At 36.3% G+C, this 22447-nt stretch overlaps 1 protein-coding gene across 1 annotated transcript in view; it reads right to left on the reverse strand.

Annotated features, from left to right (window-relative positions):
- The window catches only part of LOC128636623 (involucrin-like), a 120880-nt gene that overhangs the window by 36751 nt on the left and 61682 nt on the right, over window positions 1-22447 (reverse strand). Inside the window, exons 36-40 of the mRNA XM_053689614.1 lie at window positions 20434-20481; window positions 16393-16434; window positions 13745-13795; window positions 9408-9449; window positions 4741-4791 (exon numbers count right to left, since the gene is read on the reverse strand). Of these exons, the coding sequence (XP_053545589.1) occupies window positions 4741-4791; window positions 9408-9449; window positions 13745-13795; window positions 16393-16434; window positions 20434-20481 (234 nt within the window). The remainder of the gene's footprint in view (window positions 1-4740; window positions 4792-9407; window positions 9450-13744; window positions 13796-16392; window positions 16435-20433; window positions 20482-22447) is intronic.

Below are 22447 nucleotides of genomic sequence, written 5' to 3' on the forward strand. Positions count from 1 at the left end.
ACAAGCGCTAAATTCCGCCCAAGCAAGTATCCAAGATACTTCTTTCATAGCTAGGGGACTGCGAGTCCCACCCTGATTGACATATGCCACAGTTGTGACATTGTCTGTCTGAAAACAAATGAATGGATCTCTCTTCAATAGAGGCCAAACCTGAAGAGCCCTGAAAATAGCACAGAGTTCTAAAATATTGATTTGTAACCTCACCTCTTGAGATTTCCAAACCCCTTGTGCTGTCAGAGATCCCCAGACAGCTCCCCAACCTGAAAGACTTGCATCTGTTGTGATAACAGTCCAGTTTGGACGAACTAAGGAGGCCCCTTGAACTATACGATGGTGGTCTAACCACCAAGTCAGAGAGAGTCAAACATTGGGATTTAAGGATATTGTGATATCTTTGTATAATCCCTGCACCATTGATTCAGCATACAAAGCTGGAGAGGTCTGATATGAAAACGAGCAAAGGGTATCGCGTCCGATGCTGCAGTCATGAGACCTAAAACTTCCATGCACAAAGCCACTGAAGGGAATGACAAGCTGAAACCAATTTTAATCGTCTCTTGTCTGTTAGAGACAGAGTCATGGACACTGAATCTATCTGGAAACCTAAAAAGGTGACCCTTGTCTGAGGAATCAAGGAACTTTTTGGTTAATTGATCCTCCAACCATGTCTTTGAAGAAACACTAGTTGATTCATGTGAGATTCTGCAGAATGTAAAGACTGAGCTAGTACCAAGATATTGTCCAAATAAGGAAACACCGTAATAACCTGTTCTCTGATTACAGAGAGTAGGGCACCGAGAACCTTTGAAAAAATTCTTGGAGCTGTCGCTAGGCCAAATGGAAGAGCGACAAATTGGTAATGCTTGTTTAGAAAAGAGAATCTCAGAAACCGATAGTGATCTGGATGAATCGGAATATGAAGATATGCATCCTGTAAGTCTATCGTGGACATATAATGACCTTGCTGAACAAAAGGCAGAATAGTCCTTATAGTCACCATTTTGAAAGTTGGCACTCTTACAAAACTATTCAAAATTTTCAGATCCAGAACTGGCCTGAATTAATTTTCTTTCTTTGCGACAATGAATAGATTTGAATAAAACCCCAGACGCTGTTCCTGAAATGGAACTGGTAAAATTACCCCTGAAAGCTCTAGATCTGAAACAGGCTCCAGAAAAGCCTGAGCCTTCACTGGATTTGCTGGATTGCCTGAGAGAAAAAATCTTCTCACATGAGGTCTTATTCTGAATCCTATTCGATACCCTTGAGAGACAATGCTCTGAATCCAATGATTTTGGACAGAATCTGCCCAAATGTTCTGGAAAAAATATAATCTGCCTCCCACCAGCTGAACTGGAATGAGGGCCGCACCATCATGCAGACTTGGGGGCTGGCTTTGGTTTCTTAAAAGGGGGAAGGATTTGGTTTCTGTTCCTTATTCTGTCGAAAAGAACGAAAACGATTAGAAGCTTTAGATTTACCTTTAGATCTTTTATCCTGATGTAATAAAACTCCCTTCCTCCCAGTGACAGTTGAAATAATGGAATCCAACTGAGAACCAAATAAATTATCTTGGAAAGAAAGAGATGGTATCCAACTCTAGATTACTATGTCAGCATTCCAATATTTGAGCTACAAAGCTCTTCTAGCTAAAAATATAATTTTAACATCAATTTTGATGATATAAAAAATAGCATCACAGATAAAATGATTAGCATGTTGAAGCAAGTGAACAATGCTAGAAAAATCAGAATCTGTTTCCTGTTGCGTTAAGCTTTCCAACCAGAAGGTTGATGCAGCTGCAACATCAGCCATAGAAATTGCAGGCCTGAGAAGATAGCCAGAAAATAAATAAGCTTTCCTTAGATAAGATTCCAGTTTCCTATCTAAAGGATCCTTAAAGGAAGTACCATCTTCCATAGGGATAGTAGTACGTTTGGCAAGAGTAGAAATAGCCCCATCAACTTTGGGGATTTTTCCCAAAACTGGCAAAGGATAAAACTTTTTAAACCTAGAAGAAGGAATGGATACATTCTCTGCATGTAAAAGCTTATCATGACAACTATTACATACTACAGCTGGAGATATAATCTTGGCTAACTTACAACAGATACACTTATCTTTGGTAGAACTTATCAGGCAGCAGGGATCCAACAGTGGTTTCTGAGAAAGGATCAGATTGAGATATCTTGCAAATGTAAGAGAAAAAAACAACATATAAATCAAAATTATCAATTTCCTTATATGGCAGTTTCAGGAATGGGAAAAAAATGCAGACAGCATAGCCCTCTGAGCATAGAAAAAGGCAAGAGGCATATAGGATGTGGGGTTTAAATAATAAAATTATTTGCCGCCAAGTACGCGCAACGCAAAACTAAATTTTTTGACGCTAACATCCAGAAATGACACAACTCGCATCATGGCAGACGCAACCCTGTGCAAGGAAACCTGGCGTCAACTAAGACACCGGAAATTGCAAATTTACGTCACCGAATGTACCTTCGTGCCAAAAATATTCTCGCAATAAATATCAGCATTGTACGGCCTTACAAGCCTAAATTTTGCCCTCGAAAATTAATGAAAACAGTCAATTTTGAAGAAAGGACTATACCCCAGGTAAGAAAAAATAACTTCCTAAATATGTTTTTCATAGTTTTGAAACTGATAGTCTGCAAAAGGAAATATACATAAACCTGACTCATGGCAAATATAAGTACAATACATATATTTAGAACTTTACATTAATACATGAAGTGCCAAACCATAGCTGAGAGTGTCTTTTAGAAATAAAAACATACTTACCGAAATACACCCATCCACATATAGCAGATAGCCAAACCAGTACTGAAACAGTTATCAGTAGAGGTATTTTAATATGAGAGTATATCGTCGATCTGAAAAGGGAGGTAGGAGAACCTATGAAAAGATTTTCCGCCAGGAAAACCATAGAATTCAATAGGTGATACTCCCTTCACATCCCTCTGACATTCACTGTACTCAGAGGAATCTGGCATCAAAATGCTGAGAAGCGCATATCACAAAAGAAAATCAAGCACAAACTTACTTCACCACCTCCATAGGAGGCAAAGTTTGTAAAAACAGAATTGTGGGTATGGTGAGGGGTGTATTTATAGGCATTTTGAGGTTTGGGAAACTCTCCCCCTCCTGGTAGGATTGTATATCCCATACGTCACTAGCTCATGGACTCTTGCCAATTACATGAAAGAAAGGAGCATTGTGCAGACTAGACCTCCTCTATGTATAAAATATTATGAAAATCTCAAAACCAGAGTTGGCAAATCAGGTTGGCTTGTTTAATAAAGCCCTGAACAAAGGAGGTTCACTTAAAGGGACACTGAACCCAAATTTTTTTCTTTTGTGATTCAGATAGAGCATAACATTTTAATCAACTTCCTAATTTACTCCTATTATCAACTTTTCTTCATTCTCTTGGTATCTTTATTTGAAATGCAAGAAAGTAACTTTAGATGCCGGCCCATTTTTGGTGAACAACCTGGGTTGTTCTTGCCGATTGGTGGAAAAATTCATCCACCAATAAAAAAGTAATGTCCAGAGTCCTGAACCAAAAAAAAAGCTTAGATGCATTCTTTTTCAAATAAAGATAGCAAGAGAACGAAGAAAAAATGATAATAGGAGTAAATTAGAAAGTTGCTTAAAATTGCATGCTCTATCTGAAAAGAAAAAAATTTGGGTTCAGTGTCCCTTTAACATTAGCCACTATTTGACTTTCATGTACTTTAGCAAGGATGTCCACAAAAGGCTGTCCACATATATTTGTCTATTCATCTAGGTATATGCATTTATTTATTAGAAAATACCAGAATTCTTACATTTAATAAATACATACATTTTGGAAGCCTAATTTATTTAGAAAATTGCCGTAAATAAAAAATAAAAACACATTTAAATATTTTAATGCCCAAATCAAGCATACTGGCAAAACGCGTATAAGCATGTTAAATACAGGCACCCGCTAATCAAATTCAAGCTTTACAGTAGAAATAATGAATTCATGTAGTCATGCCATTACACTTCCTCAGACACATTTGTTATTGTTCACACTGCAGGAATCCATATTGTCTGGAATTGCTATCCAAAAAAGAAATGGGGACGTCACCACCCACCCACACAGATCTCCATCAAAACATCCTACAAACATTCTCTATCTGCTTGCATTGAAGCAAAAAGGGGGAAACCAGTAGCCCATAGTGAAATGTATCTATACATGTCTTATGGCGCTAATTCTTAAATTGGGAGTACCTCACTTTTATTGGTCAACTGTTACAAAAGTTATTAATGAGCTTTGTGTGAAACCGTGTTTTCATATGGTTTTCACGTTAAGTCAAAACGTTTTATATGCAATGATCCACATTTTTACTTGGACTTCATGCAAAAAAAACCCCCTCTATACATGTTTGAGAAATTAGAAATATATTTTTCGTACAGATATACAAGCTTTATTTTGCCTGTGTTTTATATTCTTCTATAAATATGAAATATGGGTAATTTTTGCTTCAGTTATGTCAAGAAAAGCTGGACTGTAAGGGATCCCAAGGACTGAAAATGACATGGATAACATCTCTAAGCCTCTCAGAGCTTCAAGAAAACATTAAAGATTATTATAGGAACTACAGTGCAAAGTAGGAATTCCTGAATAGCCAAGCAGGGGGGGCGTATTCTGAATGAGATGAATGAGATGAATAGCAAACAAGTTCTGACCTTGTCTTCATGAATCTCAGAACCCTTCATAACTTCTTCAGGATTTTCCATCTTAAAAAAATATTTGTACCCATTAGAAGACATGATAGGATCAAAAAAACTACTACACAAATATTTGACATACCAGACCACGCTATAATTAAAAAAAAAACAATAGAATTTCTTCAGTAGGGGTTGGATGATAGTATTAGGATGACTACATATCTGGACCTCCAAGAGACTTTACACCAGCTATAGTCAACCTCTCTATTTAAACTCATAAGCTCATAAGAAAACTCTGAACATCCACAACTTGAGAAAATCTCTCTAGTTTATAATCAAAGTTAGGTCTGGGATATAGTGGATTGAATGTTTCCTTACTATATCCATAATATTGTGCTTTTTTAATTAGATTTTATGTTTTACTATATAGGGGTTAGCATGATGGGCTGTGTGGTTACATGCTGTACAATTTGTCATATGGATACAGGTACAAGTCTCCAAATCCAGAATTCCAATATCTTGAATTATTCCAAAATTCAGACATTTTCATTAATCTTTTTTAAATAAAATTAAAGATGACGATCTTCTCTGTCTAGGACAGAGTAGAAGACAGGCGCAGCCCAATTCAAGTGTAGAATAATTTATTAGGACATAAGTGCAAGTACACAATACATACTTACAAACGTTTAGAAGATAAAACAGCAATATGGGTTTAAAATAATCCCTCCAGTTAGGTAATAGAATTCACAGCCCAGGCACGAACATCTCAGTCGGATAATACCAAGTCTGGGTGAGAGGTGCTGGAACTAAAATTACTCCTGGTGGTATAATAAAAAGCTCTACGTACGTTTCGTCTGAGTTCGCTCAGACTTTTTCAAGAGTATAATAAAAATGAGCTGAATGCAACACAGGGCTCAAACCAGCTTTAAAAAAGAGCCACTGTGATTGGAAAAAAGGTTCCCAGCCAATCATTAATCCTGCTGTGTGTGCATAATTAATTTGAAAGGCTGAATCCAATAACAGTTTAACAAGATCCTAATAGTGACAACTATTGCACAAGCTAACTCCCAGCAGAACATACAAAATCTATGTTACCAATTATATCAAAATAATCCCTTTAAAAAGTTCTTAATAGAAACATTTCTAAAAAAGCCTAAAGCAGGTACGTGAAATTTACCTAATGATACAAAATGCTTAGAAGAATATGCATAAAAGAATATACATTTGCCCTAAAGATTACAATTGAAATAAAATTGAAATAAAAATTGGAATAAAGAAGTTAAAATGAAAACACACTTACATATATATATATATATATATATATATATATATATATATATATATATATATATATATATATATGAGTCCATCACTCAAATGCTAAGTGTACATGAAACCTCTTGCAAATATGTGGTACCAAATAAAAACATTTTTTTGATTCCTCCATTCCCTAAATAAAGGCTGTGTGTACCATAAGATGTGTCTAACAAAGGATTGAAGTTATTTCCGTTCACAGCTCCCTGTTGTTGTTAAAAATTAAAGTTAAAGTAGGTGTCACATAAAAGCTTGTAAGTCTAAATCCACGTTAAGACCTTGAGGCTGCATAGAGTCAAGTTGGTAAATCCAATATGACTCCCTGCGTCTCAATGTGAGGAGTCTATTAGGATATTTGTTTACTGGAATCCAGTCTATTTGTATTTTCAAAGAACTAGGGTCTTTGTTATGGTACAGCCTAAAATGTTCTGATACACTATGTGTAGTCAGACCTATCTTTATGTTATTGACATGCTCACTGAGTCTGGTGCGTACGTTCCTTTTTGTTCTACCAATATAAATAAGGTTGCATTTACAACTGAGAAGATAAACGGCATAGTTGGTGCCGCAATTGCTTTTATATTTCATTGTAAATGATTTAGATCCATTATAATTTGTAAAGGAATTGCCTGTTTTGATGTGACTACACATTCCACACCTACTCACCCCACATCTGAATGTTCCTGGTTTTTGTTCTAGCCAGGTTGTTGGAGCGATTTTGTCTCTCGTGGCATTACGTAATTTGGTGGGAGCTAGAATATTTTTCAGATCTCTATTCTTCCTGAAAGTCACTAAAGGGGTTTCATATAGGGTAGCTCCTAAGATAGGATCTGCTTTTAGTATTCCCCAATGTTTTTTTAAAACATTTTGAATGTCTCTGCTGCCTTGATTGTATGTGGTGACAAATCTGACTTCCCTATTTGGATTGCTCTTATTCTGTGTAGCTTTATCTTTAGGTTGTAAAATGCTTGTCCTATCCATGATTCTGATCCTGTCTTTTGCTTTTTGTAAGTCTTTCGGATCATAGCCTTTCTCCTTGAACCTGTTATCCAAAATTGCTTCCTCTCTATAGTAGTCAGTGTCTTTGGTGCAGTTCCTTTTAATCCGCTGGTACTGACCTAACGGGATATTGGTTTTCCACCTTAGTAGGTGGCCGCTTTTTGCGTTCAAAAACCCATTTTTATCTGTGGGTTTGCGATAATTGGAAACTGCTATTTTCTTATTCTCATCCACAAACAACACTAAGTCTAGGAATTCCACTTTTTGTTTGTCTATTTTGGAAGTAAATTTTAGATTGTAATCATTATTGTTCATGTGGTTCAACAATTCCCCACAGCTAGTTTCTGACCCCCTCCAAATCATCACGATATCATCTATATACCGATGGTACTTGATCAGATTACTGCTGTGGGGATTGTTGGCCCAAATGTACTTAGATTCAAAATTATCCATGTAAATATTGGCATACGATGGGGCAAATGTAGTCCCCATCGCAGTCCCCTGTATCTGACAATAAAATTGTTTTTCAAAAACAAAATAATTATGATTCAATATGAATCTAATACCCATTAGGATAAAGTCTAAATGTTTTTGAGCAAAATCTGCGTTATGTAGTGTCTCCTGTACCGCCTTGACTCCTGAGTCATGAGGGATGCAAGTATACAAGGAGGACACGTCACATGTTATCCACATATAATCATCTTGCCACTCAAGTCCCTCAAAAATGTTGATGGTGTGTAGGGTATCTCTCAGGTAGGCCTTAGTTGATTTAACTAGGGGTTGAAGGTAGTGATCAATGTAGACCGAAAGATTGTTGGTGAGGGAACCTATACCAGATATGATCGGCCTACCTGGAGGTGCTACTAAGGTTTTATGCACCTTAGGCAAGTGATAAAAAGTGGGTATTGATGGATGCAGTTCCATTAAATAATTAAATTCATCATTGTTTAGAATATCAGTGTTTTTTGCATCCTTCAAGATAGAAAAAAGTTCTTTTTTATATTTTTGAGTGGGATCAAATTTGGCTCTTTTTTAAAGCTGGTTTGAGCCCTGTGTTGCATTCAGCTCATTTTTATTATACTCTTGAAAAAGTCTGAGCGAACTCAGACGAAACGTACGTAGAGCTTTTTATTATACCACCAGGAGTAATTTTAGTTCCAGCACCTCTCACCCAGACTTGGTATTATCCGACTGAGATGTTCGTGCCTGGGCTGTGAATTCTATTACCTAACTGGAGGGATTATTTTAAACCCATATTGCTGTTTTATCTTCTAAACGTTTGTAAGTATGTATTGTGTACTTGCACTTATGTCCTAATAAATTATTCTACACTTGAATTGGGCTGCGCCTGTCTTCTACTCTGTCCTAGTTCCTGTTCCTGATTGGGTGTCACCTGAGAGCACACACCTTCCACTACGGGCAGCAGCACACCCGGATCTGAATAACAGAGGTTACGGGATTATCAGCTTGTTTTTCTACAACAGCCAGTCTGTGGATCTTCACCATTAACTAAGATTAATATAACCGGCTTTTCAATTCTCATTATTTACTCCTCACCATCTACAAGTTATTCTGACCAACTACCAGGACCTAAGCGCCGATACCGGTAAACTGTTTTGATCTTCTCTGTCTGCATTTTTGGCTTGGGATTTGTGTTCTAAAATGATTTATTTAACACTACAATTACTTTTCTGATTATAGTACAGTACTTTCTGATGGTACTAAAGTATTACAATGATATAAAACAGTATTAGGTTGCATGTATAAAGCAGTATTAGGACATGTAAATATTGCCTAAATGACATAAGATGTTGTTGTTTACACTTGGTCCCATCCCCTTTACAAACTGTCCTATTTTACAGATGCAAATATTCCAAAATCCAACCTTTTCCAGTCCCAAGCAGTTTGAATAAAGGGTTTAGAACCTTGTAATTTATTTACCCGTAATCATAATTTTGTGATCCACATGAGATACTAACCCAAATTAATTGTACTGTGTAGTAAAGCTTCAAGCAATACAGAATATAGTATATAGACTGAAATGCAAAAGGTGGAATCCTTGAATAACCAAGGCATCACTGAGAGGAGGACCTCCTAGGCAGCTGCCTACTTAGCATAAGAACAGGAGCAGCTTATAAATTTGTTATAGCAAAACTGAAAAGTGTTATCAGTAAACCAGATCTCACCTTGTCTTCTTTTATATATATATATATAAAATCTAGCTACAAAAAGGATTGAATACCACTGGTGGCGGACATATTTGGCAAATGTTTTACAACAAAACAGACTAATGCATATTTCTATCACAGACTAATAGCCAATAGTTTATATCAGACCTCCAGCCTAGAGAAATAAAAAGATTAGTCCTTCACCTTATCTTTCGAGATCTCAGCTTCCATTTGCTGTATTTCAACCTGGAAAGAGTAAACATTTTATGTCTGTACTAGCAATTAAACATATTACAACCTTAAAACATTCTGCTTTAGATGTTGGAATCTGCATTGACATAACATTTTTAACCTTCATTGAACTAACTCAGCATTAAAGTTGAAAATAGCTGGTAGCAAAACTAGTCTAAACCTGTAAAGAAAAACAACAAGCAGGAATGGAATGAGATTTCGAACACACAGAGAAAGCTGGTAAAGAAAACATTAACAGTGACAGGAAACCTAAAAATTTTCTTTCATGATCCAGACAGAGAATACAATTATAACAAAGTTTCCAATTTACTTCTATTTTCAAATTTGCTTCATTCTGGTGTTCTTTGTTGAAGAGATAGGTAGTGTGCACATGTCTGCAAAATTACATGATAGGAAATAGTGCTGCCATCTAGTGCTCTTGCTAGTGTATAACATAAGTACTACATGACAGGAAATAGTGCTGCCCTCTAGTGCTCTTGCTAATGTATAACATTAGTACTACATGACAGGAAATAGTGCTGCCCTCTAGTGCTCTTGGTAATGTATAACATTAGTACTACATGACAGGAAATAGCGCTGCCCTCTAGTGCTCTTGTTAATGTGTAACATTAGTACTACATGACAGGAAATAGTGCTGCCCTCTAGTGCTCTTGGTAATGTATAACATTAGTACTACATGACAGGAAATAGTGCTGACATCTAGTGCTCTTGCTAATGTATAACATTAGTACTACATGACAGGAAATAGTGCTGCCCTCTAGTGCTCTTGCTAATGTATAACATTAGTACTACATGACAGGAAATAGTGCTGCCCTCTAGTGCTCTTGCTAATGTATAACATTAGTACTACATGACAGGAAATAGTGCTGCCCTCTAGTGTTATTGCTAATGTATAACATTAGTACTACATGACAGGAAATAGTGCTGCCATCTAGTGCTCTTGCTAATGTATAACATTAGTACTACATGACAGGAAATAGTGCTGTCATCTAGTGCTCTTGCTAATGTAAAACAATACTACATGCCAGGAAATAGTGCTGCCATCTAGTGCTCTTGCTAATGTATAACAATACTACATGACAGGAAATAGTGCTGCCATCTAGTGCTCTTGCTAATGTATAACAATACTACATGCCAGGAAATAGTGCTGCCATCTAGTGCTCTTGCTAATGTATAACAATACTACATGACAGGAAATAGTGCTGCCATCTAGTGCTCTTGCTAATGTATAACAATACTACATGCCAGGAAATAGTGCTGCCATCTAGTGCTCTTGCTAATGTATAACATTAGTACTACATGACAGGAAATAGTGCTGCCCTCTACTGCTCTTGCTAATATATAACATTAGTACTACATAACAGGAAATAGTGCTGCCCTCTAGTGCTATTGCAAATGGATAACTATTACTACATAACAGGAAATAGTGCTGCCATCTAGTGTTCTTGCTAATGTATAACATTTATACTACATGACAGGAAATAGTGCTGCCATCTAGTGCTCTTGCTAGTGTATAACAGTACTACATGACAGGAAATAGTGCTGCCATCTAGAACTCTTGCTAGTGTATAACATTAGTACTGCATGACAGGAAATAGTGCTGCCATCTAGTGTTCTTGCTAATGTATAACATTAGAACTACATGGCAGGAAATAGTGCTGCACTCTAGTGCTCTTGCTGAAGTATAACATTAGCACTACATGACAGGAAATAGTGCTGCCATCTAGTGCTCTTGCTAATGTATAACATTAGTACTACATGACAGGAAATAGTGCTGCCATCTAGTGCTCTTGCTAATGTATAACATTAGTACTACATGACAGGAAATAGTGCTGCCATCTAGTGCTCTTGCTAATGTATAACATTCGTACTACATGACAGGAAATAGTGCTGCCATCTAGTGCTCTTGCTAATGTATAACATTAGTACTACATGACAGGAAATAGTGCTGCCACCTAGTGCTCTTGCTAATGTATAACAATAGTACTACATGACAGGAAATAGTGCTGCCACCTAGTGCTCTTGCTAATGTGTAACATTAGTACTACATGACAGGAAATAGTGCTGCCCTCTAGTGCTCTTGCTAATGTATAACAATACTACATGCCAGGAAATAGTGCTGCCATCTAGTGCTCTTGCTAATGTATAACATTAGCACTACATTACAGGAAATAGTGCTGCCCTCTAGTGCTCTTGCTAGTGTATAACATTAGTACTGCATGACAGGAAATAGTGCTGCCATCTAGTGTTCTTGCTAATGTATAACATTAGTACTACATGGCAGGAAATAGTGCTGCCATCTAGTGTTCTTGCTAATGTATAACATTAGTACTACATGACAGGAAATAGTGCTGCCCTCTAGTGCTCTTGCTAATATATAACATTAGTACTACATAACAGGAAATAGTGCTGCCCTCTAGTGCTATTGCAAATGGATAACTATTACTACATAACAGGAAATAGTGCTGCCATCTAGTGTTCTTGCTAATGTATAACATTTATACTACATGACAGGAAATAGTGCTGCCATCTAGTGCTCTTGCTAGTGTATAACATTAGTACTACATGACAGGAAATAGTGCTGCCATCTAGAACTCTTGCTAGTGTATAACATTAGTACTGCATGACAGGAAATAGTGCTGCCATCTAGTGTTCTTGCTAATGTATAACATTAGTACTACATGGCAGGAAATAGTGCTGCACTCTAGTGCTCTTGCTAATGTATAACATTAGTACTACATGACAGGAAATAGTGCTGCCATCTAGTGCTCTTGCTAATGTATAACATTAGTACTACATGACAGGAAATAGTGCTGCCCTCTAGTGCTCTTGCTAATGTATAACATTAGTACTACATGACAATAAATAGTGCTGCCCTCTAGTGCTCTTGCAAATGTATAACATTAGTACTACATGACAATAAATAGTGCTGCCCTCTAGTGCTCTTGCTAATGTATAACATTAGTACTACATGACAGGAAATAGTGCTGCCATCTAGTGCTCTTGCTAATGTATAACAGTACTACATCACAGGAAATAGTGCTTGCCTCTAGTGCTCTTGCTAATGTATAACATTAGTACTACATGACAAGAAATAGTGCTGCCATCTAGTGCTCTTGCTAATGTATAACATTAGTACTACATGACAGGAAATAGTGCTGCCCTCTAGTGCTCTTGCTAATGTATAACATTAGTACTACATGACAGGAAATAGTGCTACCATCTAGTGCTCTTGGTAATGTATAACATTAGTACTACATGACAGGAAATAGTGCTGCCCTCTAGTGCTCTTGCTAATGTATAACAATAGTACTACAAGACAGGAAATAGTGCTGCCACCTAGTGCTCTTGCTAATGTGTAACATTAGTACTACATGACAGGAAATAGTGCTGCCCTCTAGTGCTCTTGCTAATGTGTAACATTAGTACTACATGACAGGAAATAGTGCTGCCCTCTAGTGCTCTTGCTAATGTGTAACATTAGTACTACATGACAGGAAATAGTGCTGCCCTCTAGTGCTCTTGCTAATGTGTAACATTAGTACTACATGACAGGAAATAGTGCTGCCCTCTAGTGCTTTTGCTAATGTATAACATTAGTACTACATGACAGGAAATAGTGCTTCCCTCTAGTGCTCTTGCTAATGTATAACATTAGTACTACATGACAGGAAATAGTGCTGCCATCTAGTGCTCTTGCTAATGTATAACATTAGTACTACATGACAGGAAATAGTGCTGCCCTCTAGTGCTCTTGCTAATGTGTAACATTAGTACTACATGACAGGAAATAGTGCTGCCCTCTAGTGCTCTTGCTAATGTATAACATTAGTACTACATGACAGGAAATAGTGCTGCCCTCTAGTGCTCTTGCTAATGTATAACATTAGTACTACATGACAGGAAATAGTGCTTCCCTGTAGTGCTCTTGCTAGTGTATAACATTAGTACTACATGACAGGAAATAGTGCTGCCATCTAGTGCTCTTGCTAGTGTATAACATTGTTGCAAAACTGCTTCCATATAAAGCTGCAGACACGTGCACATCCCTAATCTTACTTTTTAACAAAGGATAACAAGAAAATTAATACACTTTGATAATTAAAGTACATTGGAATGTTTAAAATTGTATCTGATCTGAATCATGAAACAATTTTTTAGGGTTTTATGTCCATTTAAAAGCTACATTTTAATAAAATAGAAAGTAATTTGTCATTCTAGTGTCTTCAATAAAACAAACGATGGTGCTTTGATATAGAAGACCACAAGGTGGAAATAAGAGGTCTTACGTTGTCTTCAGAGAACTCCAATTCTCTTATATTTTCACGATGGTGGTTAAACTATTAAGAGAAATCAATTGATAAATGGTCACAATTTCAAATTAAAGGGACATGCCAGCCAAAATGTAAACATTTACATTGGAGCATTTTAGTTTTCAATAGAAGCATTTTTGGAATATACAGTACATGTTTTAGCAAAACGACTTCTAATAAAAACTATAGTTGTTTCAAAAGTATTTAAAGGGACAATAAACACTAAATAAATAATTGAATTGATTAGACTGATAATTTGAACATGTATTGTTAAATATTATATATTAGTTATTTATAAATTGAAAAAATAATGAAAAAGTTAATGTCCATATAGCAGTGGGTGCCACCATATTGTAACTTAGGTTACCTTTTCAGCTCAGGCCAATTAGGAAGAGTTATAAATGGCTTACTAGAGTGTGTAACCAATGACTGTTTGGGATATGTCTGCACATCTGGTAATGACTCAATTTGCCAATTGCTGACAAAATACAAGCCCCACTGACATGGGCGTCCGCAGAGGACGGCAAAAGAAAAAAATACCCATAGCATAATAATATCAGTGGTCACCTTTTGAAATAGACAGATTTGCTTGTCATATGCCTGAGATGCCCATCATTTTAAACATGGTAGCTCACCAGTGGTGACAGAAGTTAGTGCTTATGCTTAGATATAAGGCAGGGCTTGACAAATATGATTTCAAAATCTAGGAGCCAGCCCAAAACATAATTTTTTGAGGCTGTAATATGAGAGAATTTTTTATTTACACATAGAAAGTCTGGCACTCTTGCAAGCACAAAGCTAGATTTAAAGCAAAAAGGTAGAGTTAGTTATAATATTTGGGGTTTAAGCCCAGGTGTCCCTAATCTACAGTCACAATATGCATGTTTTGAATAAGACTGGCTGAGATATAAATAACGGTGACAAAAGCCTTTTGTAGTACATCTAACAAACAAGGAAATGGACTGCACTATGAAACCAGACCGTGACTTCCATCCCATGTCACTGCAAAGCTCATATACCTGGGTACTCTCCAGAACTCACAGACAGCTGCACAGCTCTCAGTGACCTAGGCAGTTAACCCCAAACAAGCCTGGGTGCAAAGCCCATGGAGAAAATTACAAAACAAAAATATTAACACAACACAAAGCAAGTCTGGCACTTTCTTGCAAGTCCACCGCTAGATTAAAAGCAGAATGTAAGAGTATGTTTTTATATAGCTGTGGGGTTGTAAAAGTGTGCTTGAATTTCTATCTGGAGCAAAATTCCAGGGGGGGGGCAAGCACCCCCCCCCCCTTGACCCCCTCTAGAACGCCCATGAATGGTGCTTTGTGCAGCTGCTGCGTTTAAAATGCTGGTGGCACTGAGAATATCTAAGTATGCTTCACATGCAGAGAAAAATGTGAACACTAAAAAAGTGATGACCTACTAGAGGCATTTTTGCCAATACATTTATATTGTAAATATAAAGTCCTATGGTCCTTATGACATTTTATGGCCAAAGTGACCGTGTTAATAGGTGTTAGAGATATGCAGAAGATACATGACAAGAAATGCAAGTTAATATGTCACTTTAGAGTAGCTCATATTCATTTAGAATCTGCTGTTTTAAAAGAAATAAAGGTCCCCTAGGAACAGATTATGGTTATGACAGGATATAAAAACAAGAAGGTCCATTGTGTTTACTCATTTCTAATGATGGTTCTGTAAGCATAATGATTAGGACAGCTTTAGATATATCCCAAGCATATAACTCATAGGCTTTCCCTCTTTAGTGGTACCAATTGCTTGAATAACCCTTCGTTAACTGATGCCTTATTGCCAGTGAAACTGGTGCTATATATGGCAAATAAACTGCTGCAGAGGTTATTTAACCTTTTTGCCTAGAAACTAATCTGGAGACAAATATATCTTATTTTAGATGTACTGCTTTATCCATGGACATCTCCCTCAAAACAAATCTTAGACTTGTGCAATCCAGACTTTAAAAACAAGGGTCTAAATTAGAATCTTTTCTTCCTGATCAAAGAGGAAAAAAATGTTTTCAAAGGTGTGACTCCTCAACAAAATGATGAGTAATATGTACAGTATATAGACTAAATCACAAATCATATCAGATGCATTATCAAGTATAATATGTGAGAAGGGATTTAACTCTTTATATGACAGCAATTGTTAAATGACCAAGTTAAAAGACAAGTCTGATTTAAAAATAAATAAATAACAGTATTCAATAATCTCATCAAGTCTGATTTGTGTCCATCATCTCCACAAATCAGTTTTATTTTAATCTATAGATGCCCTTATATGGGCATTTATAAATATTAGTGTATTTGTTCACATTAGGACTCTGAAGCCTACATTCACACTATCTCTGAATGTTATATGTTGCCAAAAAATAATCTTTACTGATAAAGTTTATTGAATGTCTTAAGAGATTTGAAGCATTGATTTTAAGATCATAAATCCTTTCCTAATATTTCTTTAAACCATATAATTTTTTATTGTACTTTTAGCTTATTTTAATGTTCTGCGAGAGATACATCTAATCAACTAATCGATAACAAGTTAGATCAGAGACTCACAGCACAAACATTTAAAAAAAAAATTAAAAATACGTTCTTCACCTTGTCTTCTAGGGGCTCAGATTCTATTTGAGGTGTTTCCATCTGGAAAAATACGCAATATATTCACAAATAAAGGGACAGTCTACACCAGAATTGTTATTGTTTTAGAAGATAATCCCTTTATTACCATTCCCCAGTTTTGCATAACCAACACAGTTATATTAATGTACTTTTTACCTCTCTGATTACCTTGTATCTAACCCTCTGCAGACTGCTCCTTATCTCAGTTATATTAATACACTTTTTACCTCTGTGATTACCTTGTATCTAAGCCTCTGCAGACTGCCCCTTATCTCAGTTATATTAATATACTTTTTACCTCTGTGATTACCCTGTATCTAAGCCTCTGCAGACTGCTCGTTATCTCAGTTATATTAATACACTTTTTACCTCTGTGATTACCTTGTATCTAAGCCTCTGCAGACTGCCCCTTATCTCAGTTATATTAATATACTTTTTACCTCTGTGATTACCTTGTATCTAACCCTCTGCAGACTGCTCCTTATCTCAGTTATATTAATACACTTTTTACCTCTGTGCTTACCTTGTATCTAAGCCTCTGCAGACTGCCCCTTATCTCAGTTATATTAATATACTTTTTACCTCTGTGATTACCTTGTATCTAAGCCTCTGCAGACTGCTCCTTATCTCAGTTATATTAATATACGTTTAACCTCTGTGATTACCTTGTATCTAAGCCTCTGCAAACTGCTCCTTATCTCAGTTATAATATACTTTTTACCTCTGTGATTACCTTGTATCTAAGCCTCTGCAGACTGCTCCTTATCTCAGTTATATTAATACACTTTTTACATCTGTGATTACCTTGTATCTAACCCTCTGCAGACTGCCCCTTATCTCAGTTATATTAATATACCTTTTACTTCTGTGATTACCTTGTATCTAAGCCTCTGCAAACTGCCCCTTATCTCAGTTATATTAATAAACTTTTTACCTCTGTGATTACCTTGTATCTAAGCCTCTGCAGACTGCTCCTTATCTCAGTTATATTAATACACTTTTTACCTCTGTGATTACCTTGTATATAACCCTCTGTAGACTGCTCCTTATCTCAGTTATATTAATATACTTTTTACCTCTGTGATTACCCTGTATCTAAGCCTCTGCAGACTGTTCCTTATCTCAGTTATATTAATATACTTTTTACCTCTGTGATTACCTTGTATCTAAGCCTCTTATGACAGCCCCCTGATCACATGACTTATCTATTGACTTACATTTTAGCTAATTAGTGCAGTGCTGACTCTAAAATAACTCCATGGGCTTGAGCACAATGTTATCTATATGGCACACATGAACTAGCAGTCTGTTGTGAAAAGCTGATAAAAATGCATGTGATAAGAGGCTGTCTGTATTTACTTAAATACAGGCAGACATTTAGAGGTTTAAATGTTATAAAATATATTAATATAACAATGTTGGTTGTGCAAAGCTGAAGAATGGGTAGTAAAAGCGTTATCTTTTTTTTAAAAAAAAACATCTTATAGCTCTGAGATGCTGACATGTTATACATTTCTATCCTTTAAGACATTTGACTCCAGTAATAAAAAGGATCAATTTAATTTGCAGGAAAATCCAGTTTAACACTGGAAGCAAGAAATTCAATAAAATAGAAATAGATTTTTAATATAAAAAGGTTTGACAAGAAACTGATTTTCTCTCTTTCATGATTCAAAGAGCATCAAATAAAGAATTAAAAGTTTACAATTTACTTATATTATCAAATGCTCTTCATTCTCTTGATACCCTTTGTTGAACTGCAGGTAGGTAGGCTCAGGGCACATGGGTTTGCACAATATATGGCAGAAGGTTTGCAAGAATAACTAACAATGTTATACATTTGCAAGAGCACTAATTTACTCTTCAACAAATACTGAAGCAAATTTGATAATAGAATTTATATTGATTTTTTATTTATATATTATATGTTCTGTCTTCATCAGAAAATAAACATTTTGGGTTTCATGTCTGTTTAATAGGCTTGGGCAAAAAATCTGATCCTTGTGTGTTGCACTGTGACACTTATAAATCTGATGGCAAATATAGAATGCTGCTAAATGCAGAAAAATATTTTTTCCCAATGCCTAATATTAAAGATAGAATAATATTTTAATGCAATGGGAAATCATATGTTGAATTAAAGGGATAGTCTACATAAAAAAGTTTGTTTAAAAAGTAAGGTAATCCTCTTTATTACCAATTCCCCAGTTTTGCAAAACCAACACTGTTATATTAATATACTTTTTACCTCTGTGATTACCTTGTATCTAAGCCTCTGCAGACTGCTCCTTATCTCAGTTATATTAATATACTTTTTACCTCTGTGATTACCTTGTATCTGTCTCTGCAGACTGCCCCTTATCTCAGTTATATTAATATACTTTTTACCTCTGTGATTACCCTGTATCTAACCCTCTGCAGACGGCTCCTTATCTCAGTTATATTAATACACTTTTTACCTCTGTAATTACCTTGTATCTAACCCTCTGCAGACTGCTCCTTATCTCAGTTATATTAATATACTTTTTACCTCTGTGATTACCCTGTATCTAACCCTCTGCAGACTGCTCCTTATCTCAGGTATATTAATACACTTTTTACCTCTGTGATTACCCTGTATCTAACCCTCTGCAGACGGCTCCTTATCTCAGTTATATTAATACACTTTTTACCTCTGTAATTACCTTGTATCTAACCCTCTGCAGACTGCTCCTTATCTCAGTTATATTAATATACTTTTTACCTCTGTGATTACCCTGTATCTAACCCTCTGCAGACTGCTCCTTATCTCAGGTATATTAATACACTTTTTACCTCTGTGATTACCTTGTATCTAAGCCTCTGCAGACTGCTCCTTATCTCAGTTATATTAATACACTTTTTACCTCTGTGATTACCTTGTATCTAAGCCTCTGCAGACTGCCCCCTTATCTCAGTTATATTAATACACTTTTTTACCTCTGTGATTACCTTGTATCTAAGCCTCTGCAGACTGATCCTTATCTCAGTTATATTAATATACTTTTTACCTCTGTGATTACCTTGTATCTTAGCCTCTGCAGACTGCTCCTTATCTCAGTTATATTAATATACTTTTTACCTCTGTGATTACCTTGTATCTAAGCCTTTGCAGACTGCTCCTTATCTCAGTTATATTAATACACTTTTACCTCTGTGATTACCTTGTATCTAACCCTCTGCAGACTGCTCCTTATCTCAGTTATATTAATACACTTTTTACCTCTGTGATTACCTTGTATCTAACCCTCTGCAGACTGCTCCTTATCTCAGTTATATTAATATACTTTTTACCTCTGTGATTACCTTGTATCTAAGCCACTGCAGACTGCTCCTTATCTCAGTTATATTAATATACTTTTAACCTCTGATTACCTTGTATCTAAACCTCTGCAGACTGTTCCTTATCTCAGTTATATTAATACACTTTTTATCTCTGTGATTACCTTGTATCTAAGCCTTTTCAGACTGCTCCTTATCTCAGTTATATTAATATACTTTTTACCTCTGTGATTACCTTGTATCTAAACCTCTGCAGACTGTTCCTTATCTCAGTTATATTAATACACTTTTTACCTCTGTGATTACCTTGTATCTAAGCCTTTGCAGACTGCCTTCTTATCTCAGATCTTTTGACCGACTTACATTTTAGCCAATTCGTGCTGACTCAAATAACCCCATGGGAGTGAGCACAATGTTATCTATATGACACACATGAACTAGCGCTGTCTGTGAAAAACTGTCAAAATGCCCTGAGATAAAAGGCTGCCTTTAATAGCTTAGAAAATAGTTTGAGCCAACCTAAGTATAGCTTTCAACAAATACCAAGAGAACAAAGCAAATCTGATGATAAAAGTAAATTGGAAAGTTGCTTAACTACCTAAATCATGAAAGTTTAATTCTGACTAGACTGTCCCTTTAAGCAGGTAGATAAATGAGAACTTGGTCATTCATAATGTGTTTTTTTGTAACTATATAACGCACAAGGCAGAAACCCCTCACCTTGTCCTCTGAGGACTCCTCTTCCTTCACATTTTCACAACTGTCCACCTAAAATAAAAAAAACATTTTTTACAAACGCAATACAGAAACCAGCTGACCCTACAGAAGACCTATGGTGGGGATCCTGTTTTGTTGCCGTTATTTTCCTTTATTATGTTCTTCAGGAGATATCAGCACACAACCGTATTGTGTATATCTGCCAGAAAGAGTCCCTACTTTAATCCTCAACGTGCTCTGTATATTACACTGAACAAAAAGGAGAATTCTATGGAAAGAAATATCAAGAAATAGCTGGAACAAAACATCAAAGCTGTAACTGAGTGCTAGAGAATTTATTATATCAGATTTACAAAACATTATCCAGATGGAAACACTTCCAATCCATTTAATAATTTCATAATCAACCTTCAACTTTACATATTGAACTCTGACTTGATATTAAAGTGAATGTCAAGTTTGATGAATCAGTGCCCAGTTTTTAAAAGCCTTATTAAAAACAGGGGCACTTTCATTCATCAAACTTTACATTTCACTTGTTTTGGTAAAATACTTACCTTTTAACTTTGACAGCCGCTCCAGCGATTCCCCTCCTGCCACTCGTCACTTCATACATTGGCAATGACGAACACGGTATCCTCCAATCACGGCTTCCCCCCAGGGGAATCATTGCCTGAGTCAACGCCGTGATTGGAGGAAGCCGGATTTGTCATTTTTGACATATGAAGAAGCTTATGATGGGCGGGGGAAGCGCTGGAGCGGCTGTCAAGATTAAAAGGTATTTTAACAAAACGAGTGAAATGTAAAGTTTGATGAATGAAAGTGCCCCTGTTTTTAATAGGGTTTTTAAAAACCGGGCACTGATTCATCCAACTTGACATTCACTTTAAGGGCTCCATATATTAAGCAGCGGATGATGCTTCGGCGGTCGGCAGTTTCAGGCACGCCTGAAATGGAAGTTAAGACGCAGCGGTCGTAAGAGCAGATGCAGAGTGAAATAATCCCAATACGCTCTAGAATACACAATGCGGTTGAGCAGCGGTTTTCCCTTGCCTCTCACAAGTGTTTACATAAGATTTCAGATAGGAGGTTTATGCGCACAGTGACTGATACATGGAGATGCCACGAAGAGCCGATAGAAATCTGGATTGTGTTACAACTAAGTAACCGCAAGTATCTTGGGGTCCCATAACAAGTAACCGCAAGTGTCTTGTGATCCCATATATATATATATATATATATATATATATATATATATATATATATATATATATATATATATATATATATATATATAAATAAATAAATAAATAAATAAATAAATAAAGGGTCTTGTGCATTCTAGAGCATGTTGGGATTATTATTTAACTCTGCATCTGCTCTGGCTTAAGGGAGTTATTACCGCTATGCGCACATACTGGCTTGAATTATATTTACAAATAAAATTTTGCAGAATGTTATGAACTGGCACTAATAAGTCTGCATCTTCATTAACATGTTGATGACAATGGTTCCCCCTTGGAGGTATTTTCTTTCATGTAATTGGCAAGAGTCCATGAGCTAGTGACGTATGGGATATACATTCCTACCAGGAGGGGCAAAGTTTCCCAAACCTCAAAATGCCTATAAATACACCCCTCACCACACCCACAATTCAGTTTTACAAACTTTGCCTCCCATGGAGGTGGTGAAGTAAGTTTGTGCTAGACTCTTCGTTGATATGCGCTTCGCAGCAGGCTGGAGCCCGGTTTTCCTCTCAGTGTGCAGTGAATGTCAGAGGGATGTGAAGAGAGTATTGCCTATTTGAATACAATGGTCTTCCTCTAGGGGATCTATTTCATAGGTTCTCTGTTATCGGTCGTAGAGATTCATCTCCTACCTCCCTTTTCAGATCGACGATATACTCTTATATACCATTACCTCTACTGATTCTCGTTTCAGTACTGGTTTGGCTGTCTACTATATGTAGATGAGTGTCTTAGGGTAAGTAAGTCTTATTTTATTCATGACACTCTAA

This window comes from Bombina bombina, chromosome 7, assembly GCF_027579735.1.
Source record: "Bombina bombina isolate aBomBom1 chromosome 7, aBomBom1.pri, whole genome shotgun sequence".
NCBI classification, from domain to species: domain Eukaryota; kingdom Metazoa; phylum Chordata; class Amphibia; order Anura; family Bombinatoridae; genus Bombina; species Bombina bombina.